General features: G+C 45.3%; 1 protein-coding gene across 1 annotated transcript; it reads left to right on the top strand.

The window, feature by feature from the left end:
• The first annotated feature begins 574 nt into the window (after positions 1-574).
• On the top strand, positions 575-4,243 carry LOC119891708 (uncharacterized protein K02A2.6-like). The gene is given in 3 exon segments (XM_038703530.1): positions 575-1,379; positions 1,382-3,763; positions 3,924-4,243. Coding segments are annotated over 3 exon segments (3,507 nt in total).
• Positions 4,244-7,253: the final 3,010 nt, after the last annotated feature.

The following is a 7,253-nucleotide window of genomic DNA, read 5'->3' as shown; positions in this document are numbered from 1 at the left end:
GAAGAAACACTGTTGTTCGTTGTAACGCCGAATGGCTGTAATGGTTGTATAGCTGCACAGTCCTACCGCCAGGAGAAAAATAAAGCTACTCCATGTGCATACGGATGTCTCCTGTGAGTTACTACATAAATGGCGACGAGGATAAAGTTGCAGTGGCGGCCTCGAGGAACGAAGCATGAGCAGTAGGATCACCCGTTGAGCTACTGCGCTCACAGCCACGAACCGGACAGTTGTGCAGCTAGCTTACGGGAAGAACATGGCAGTGGCAATGGTAGGAAGCACAGCTCCTTTTGACAGCCAAACCCAAAGTTGGAAGGAATATTGTGAGGTCCTTCACCATTTTTTTGAAGCTAATGAAATCACGGAAGCCGGTCGGCAGAAAGCAATTTTGCTCAGTGCAGTGGGCAGTCAGACTTACAGTCTTATGAGGAACCTTGTTAGCCCCGCAAAGCCAGGTGACAAGACATTTGATGAGCTTGTTCAGTTATTGAAGAACCATTTTAATCCCAAACCCAGTGAAATTGTGCAGCGCTTCAAGTTCAATTCGAGGAACAGAAAGCTGGGAGAAACAGTCATGGAATATGTCGCGGTGCTGAGGAAGTTAGCACAGGATTGCAACTACGGAGACAAGTTGTCAGAAACGCTCTGCGACAGATTGGTTTGTGGGATTGGAGATGACCGTATCCAGCGAAGGTTGTTGTCAGAACCGGATTTGACTTTTGACAAGGCATTGAAGCTGGCCCAGGCTATTGAGACAGCCAGCAAGGATGCGAAAGACTTACAGTCACCAGAGCCGGCATCCTCACATGCGAGGGCACCTCAAGCTGTGCACAAGATGACTGCAAGGCAAGGCCCCAGTAAGCAGCAGCAACAGCAAAAGGCTTGCTACCGGTGTGGAAGTGAACAGCACAGGTCGGTGGACTGTCGGTACGTTAAAGAAACCTGTCACAAGTGTGGTAAGACTGGCCATATACAGAGAGTGTGCAGATCCAAGGGCTCAGCGAGTGTCTCAAATATTAAAGGCAACGGAGGACAACAATCAAGTAAGCATGTGAAAACTCAGGGAGCGAATTATGTCAGCCATGGGGAGGAGGGACAAGATGACACCGACACGGATGAAGTCATGTTCACACTGTACAAGGTGGAGGAGATAGATATACAGGCCGAAGAGCCTTTCATAGAGACACTGACAGTTGATGAGACTGAAATGCAGTTTGAAAGAGACTCGGGTTGTGGTGTAACAGTAATGAACCACTCTGTGTTCAAACAATTAAGGCAGGAAGAGGAACCAGCCCTACAACCCTGCAGAGTGAGACTCCGAACATATACAGGACAGAGTAAAGTCTTGGGAGCAGCGATGGTCAAAGTGCAACACAAAAAATGCTACCTGTGGTAGTAGTGGAAGGAACAGGCCCTAGTCTGGTTGGCAGGAACTGGATTAGGAGGTTAGGCTTAGAGTGCAAACCAGAACCCCAAATCAACCAATTAAGGGAAGAGACCTTGGAGGAGGTACTTGGGGAGTATGTGGAGGTCTTTAAGGAAGAGCTGGGGAAATTCAAAGGGCCGCCAGCAAAAATATATGTGGACAAGGATGCCCGCCCCAAGTTTTTTAAGGCCAGACCTGTTCCATATGCCATGAGAGGAAGGGTGGAGGCTGAACTGGACCGTCTCATAGCCCAGGACTTAATCAAACCAGTGAAATATGCTGAGTGGGCAGCACCTGTGGTTCCGGTGCTCAAACCAGATGGCACAGCAAGGCTGTGTGGAGACTACAAACTGACAGTAAATCAGGTATCAAAACTAGAGCAGTATCCAATTCCCAGAATTGTGGACCTGTTTGCCAGGCTGTCAGGTGGACAGAAATTCACTAAACTAGATCTGAGTCACGCATACCACCAAATCCCATTGGATGAGGAAGCAAAAAGGTATGTGAACATTAACACACACAAGGGCTTGTTTACATACAAAGTGTTACCTTTTGGAGTGTCATCTAGCCCAGCTATTTTTCAGCGAACCATGGAGGGACTGCTGCAGGGCATTCCTGGGGTGGCCATTTTCTTGGATGACATCTTGCTGACAGGAAAAGATGACCAAGAGCACCTGCAGACTCTTTCCACAGAGCTAAAGCGGCTACAGGATGCCGGTCTCAGGCTCAAGAGGACCAACTGCTCGTTCATGGTTGAGGAAGTGATGTTCCTGGGACACAAAGTGGATGCAACAGGACTGCACCCAGTCAATGAGAAGGTACAAGCAATACAAGAGGCACCCACACCTTCAAATGAGACAGAGTTAAAGGCATACTTAGGGCTTTTGAACTATTACAACAAGTTCCTGAAAAATCTGTCAACGGTACTGGCTCCACTGCACAAACTACTGAAGAAAGAGACAAAGTGGCAGTGGGGAGAGGCCCAGCAGGCATCATTTGAAAAGTCAAAAGAAATGATGCAGTCAGCTGAAGTACTGGTGCATTATGACCCAGAGAAGGACATTGTGTTGTCATGTGATGTTTCACCCTATGGAATAGGAGCCGTGCTGTCACATCGCATGTCGGATGGAACTGAAAGACCCATTGGATTTACATCACGGACCCTCAATGCTGCAGAGAGGAACTACTCTCAACTGGATAAGGAAGGGCTGGCAGTGTTGTTTGGAATAAAACGCTTCCACAAGTACATTTATGGACGGAAGTTCACTATAGTGACAGATCACAAACCATTGTTGTCACTTTTTAGTGAGATGAAAGCAGTACCACAAATGGCATCACCCAGGATCCAACGATGGGCTGTAACCTTGAGAGCTTATGAATATACAATCGTGTACAAAGAAGGGAAGTACCACAACAATGCTGATGCCTTGAGCCGCTTGCCGTTACCAGAGAAACCTGTCCTGGAGAGGACAGAAGAGAGGGTTCTCATGCTGGAGAGCGCCGACATTACACTGGTAACTGCTGAGCAAGTGAAGACATGGACAGACAAGGATCCAGTACTCTCACGAGTGCGGGAAATAGTGCACAGAGGCTGGACATCAGAACTGAAGGGGACAGAATTTGCCCCCTATGAAGTGAGGAAGCATGAACTTAGTATTCAAAATGGGTGTGTGCTTTGGGGGGCGAGAGTCATTATGCCAAAGCCAGGCCAAGAAAATGTGCTTAAGCAGCTCCACCAAGGTCACCCAGGAGTATCCAGAATGAAAGCGTTGGCCAGGAGTTACGTATGGTGGCCAAAGCTGGACAAAGAAGTGGAGGATACTGTCAAGTGTTGTGAAACCTGTCAAGAGCACAAAAATGCTCCTGCACCTGCTCCATTACACCGCTGGAACTGGCCTGACAAGCCATGGAGTCGTCTTCATGTAGATTATGCTGGACCATTTATGGGGAAGATGTTCTTTGTGCTGATTGATGCTCATTCAAAATGGATGGATGTGTATCCAGTAAACTCTGCTACTTCAGCCACCACCATCGAGTGTTTACGTACCAGTTTCAGTAACCATGGACTGCCTGAGTTGTTGGTGTCTGATAATGGCACATGTTTTGTCAGCACAGAGTTTAAAGACTTTCTGAGTAAAAATGGTATTCGTCATGTGACCTCTGCACCTTACCATGCCTCCAGTAATGGGTTAGCAGAGAGAGGGGTCCAGACATTTAAAAGAATGATGAAAAAGTGCCCAAAAGGCACACTAACAGCCAAGGTAGCCAGAGTGTTGTTTAGTTACAGAGTAACTCCTCACACTACAACAGGCCTGTCACCCAGACCTCAGCCTCAAGGTACAAGGAAAACAAGAAAGACAAATAAGAGATCATGACAGGAAGGCAAGGGGACGCTGGTTCAAACCAGGTGACTCAGTACTGACCCAAAACTTCAGACTTGGACCCAAGTGGATTCCAGGAATCATAGAGTCAGTGACAGGTCCCGTATCCTACAAAGTGCTGTTAGGTAATGGGAGAGTCGTCCGGAGACATGTGGACCAGATTCATACCCAGCATCAGAGACTAGAGCTAAGCAGTGCGGGACAACAAGCTGAGTCAACTAAGCAAAGCTCAGCTGCCATCCTGGAAGAGACATGGATGGATGTGGGAGAGACGGTGCTTGTCAGTGAGAAGTCGGAGAAGCCAGCAGCTACAGAAGCTGCAGGACAATCAGAGACAGACAAAGGGACCGTGGCACTGGAAAGTCCAGTGAGGAGACAGTCAAAAAGGGAAACCAAGTTGCCTAGTTACCTTAAGAATTTTCAGTTAACTAAGTAGGGACTTAATAATGGGGGCACTTGAAAAAAAAAAAAGAGAAAAAAAAATGTGTAAAAAACAAAACCAACAAAGTAAATAAGCAGGTGTAAGTTGAACCGAATGTATAAGGAAAGTGGGGTTATCTTGTTCCTGTTTCCCCTGTGGGATGCATGGCGTTTGCTTATGTGGGGAGGAATGTTGTAGGACAGGACTGAACTTTAGTCAGCTACACCACTAGGTGGTGCTGTGACATAAACGTTGTTGCCAGGGCAGTTTAGGACTGTGAAGAAGAAACACTGCTGTTCGTTGTAACGCCGAATGGCTGTAATGGTTGTATAGCTGCACAGTCCTACCGCCAGGAGAAAAATAAAGCTACTCCATGTGCATACGGAAGTCTCCTGTGAGTTACTACACCTATCAACGTTGAGATTGTCCGTACGTCACCGACGGCTTCAGAGCGTTGTGAGGGCCAGGCAGAGCGGGCGATTGAAAATCTGCTGACCGGCGAAGAGCTGCTAAACTTGGGAGAGAGGAGCAGTGAGCAGCGCTCCAGCTTTTGGACAAAAACACCTGTAGTCGGATTGGATTATGCTCTGACAACTACGGCGTTTGCTCGTGGGAGGAGCTCGGAGTAAACTGCTTTTATTAAATTAGCTTTTTACTTTAGTTTTTGGGATTACAACGTTGATTTATTTTCTCTCGAGCTTCTCCGTGCACATCCGGTTCCAGTGTTGTTGTTAGCGTCGTTTGGCACTACTTCATATTTATATAAAAAACGGACAAAACTGAACATTGCTAAGAGAAAAGAAAGCAGGAAGATTGAACTACCTGGTGAGTTCAGAAAACATGTGTATGTAACTTTATTCCAGCTATCGTTGTACTACACTGTGACCAAGTTAGCATAGCATAGCCCTGATCGATCCAAACTCCATTCAGAAAACAAACATTTTGGAAGTTGTTGTCGTACAGTCTTGCTGACAGAGCTGACAAAGCATGAATTCATATGTTTAATACATCTGCATCATATTGTAGTTATTTCGGCATTAGTTTGATCCATTTATTGCTATTTAATCACAGCAAAAAATTTATTTTGGGTTCATACAGCTGTAGTAATGCTGAGTTGTGTTTATTCACGATATCACCTTGTCTGCGAACACTCAATATGTGTAGTACATACATGTGTAGATGTGAGTTCTTTAAAACAACATAGAGCTTGATTTCCAGTCAATCATTGCAGGAGTTTACCCCTACCAACCAAATTAATGTCTTGCTGCAACATTAAGAGAAATATAAATTTCTGTGAGAAGTTTTTAGCTTACCTTTATAAATGTTATTTTGTTGTGAAACTAACAAGAGCGCAAATTTTCCAGTACTGAATTGATACTACGTCCAATTTCAATCATTTACTGGTAAGGCTCGTGCAGACTACACGACTTTCACCGTCGGCCGATGTGAAAATATATATAGTTTGTTTTATGTGTGTGGTTGAATTCGCTTACACACACACAAAAAGCCTAATTCCAGAGTTAGAAACTGATCAAACCTTGTGATTTGTTACAGCGCTGCAAATACGCCTGCCACTGGAAGAGGCAACTTCGGTATGTGTTTGTATGTGTGTGTTTAAGCTTCTAGTTACCTTTGCATATATTTAAGTTTCTGTTAATGTGAGTGTGGATATCCTGCATTGTGTGTATGTACAGAAGGTGTGTGAATATATGGTTACTTGTTATTAATGTTTGTGCATCAAAACCTGTGTGTGGTTAGAGGTGTATGGTGGGTGTGTGTGTGTGTGCACATGTGTCCTATGGGGATAATGTGACGAAGCCCATGGTGTGATGTGTGATGTAAACACTGATCATTAGCATAGCGACAGCCACTTGCATTCACACTGTGTCGACACCACCTGGGAGATTATAAACACATATAATCTCACAAGAAAAATATGCATAAAGATACTACATACATATACATTATATATGTACAATATAAGTAGACACAATATACACACATTTTACATTACACATTACATACATTCAGTCCCATCCCTTCCTGTATCTTTATGGAAATTGACTGCAGACAGGGATTGGCTTTTTATGTCTGATTTATGTTGCCGCTGTGTGCGTGCGTGCGTGCGTGCGTGCGTGCGTGCGTTGCGTGTAAATTGAGCGCAGACAGGGATTGCGTTTTTATGCCTGTTTTATTGGACAGCCTCTATTGCTGTCAGAACCGGGTAAAGAGAAAAGAGAAGACATGAGAGAATGGAGGAGAGGATGCTGGGGAGGAAAAGAGGAGAAGGGAGGAGGTATGGAAGAGGTAGGGAAAAGAGCGTAAAGGTGATTCAAAGAAGACACATTAAATTGAGAGAGAGAGAAAGCAGCTGAGAGGCCAGAGAGAATAGGTGGCAAAAGAAAGGAGGAAGTTAAATAGAGGAAGCGAGAACAGAGAGATAAGAAAAATAAAGTAAAATGACAGAGAAGGTGAAGAATATAAAAACGAGAATTCAGACAATGAGGCAGAAAAAGAAAGACAGGGAGAGGAGAAGAATGAAAACACAAGAGAAAGAGGATGATCAAGAGCAGAAGAGGAGATATAAGAGGTTTTCGGGTGATCAATCCTCGCCTGCTCACAGGAGCGGCCCATTTTTCAACCCCTTGTTTAGCAACCTGTGGCGCTACACAGTGGAACGCAACACACTGCGTTTTCTAACGACCCCACCACCCTCCACCAACCACCCAGCGCCTCGGGAAGGCAACGAGTGTGTGTGTGTCTGAAAGGGAGACAGGACAGGCATGAGAGCGTTTTCCCTTTTCCTATTTATTGATATTGTGCTTCCCTAAATACAGACCAATCCGTCTCTGCCTTCACACACACACACAGACACACAGACACACAAGCATGCTGTGTGCGGACACACACCCCATGGGTTGGAAGAGTGAAAAAAAAAAGAAAGGAAGACGAGGATAGAAGGGATACAAAGGTGAAGAGGAAGAAAACAGAGTCAATCAAAACAAAGGACAAAGAAAAGAAGGGA

The sequence above is a fragment of the Micropterus salmoides genome, unplaced genomic scaffold, assembly GCF_014851395.1.
Source record: "Micropterus salmoides isolate LMB-PRFRI ecotype aquatic unplaced genomic scaffold, ASM1485139v1 Ms_hic_scaffold_7, whole genome shotgun sequence".
Taxonomy (NCBI): Eukaryota; Metazoa; Chordata; class Actinopteri; order Centrarchiformes; family Centrarchidae; genus Micropterus; species Micropterus salmoides.
Note: the sequence above shows the minus strand (reverse complement) of the source record. Positions and strands in the feature narration are given on the sequence as shown.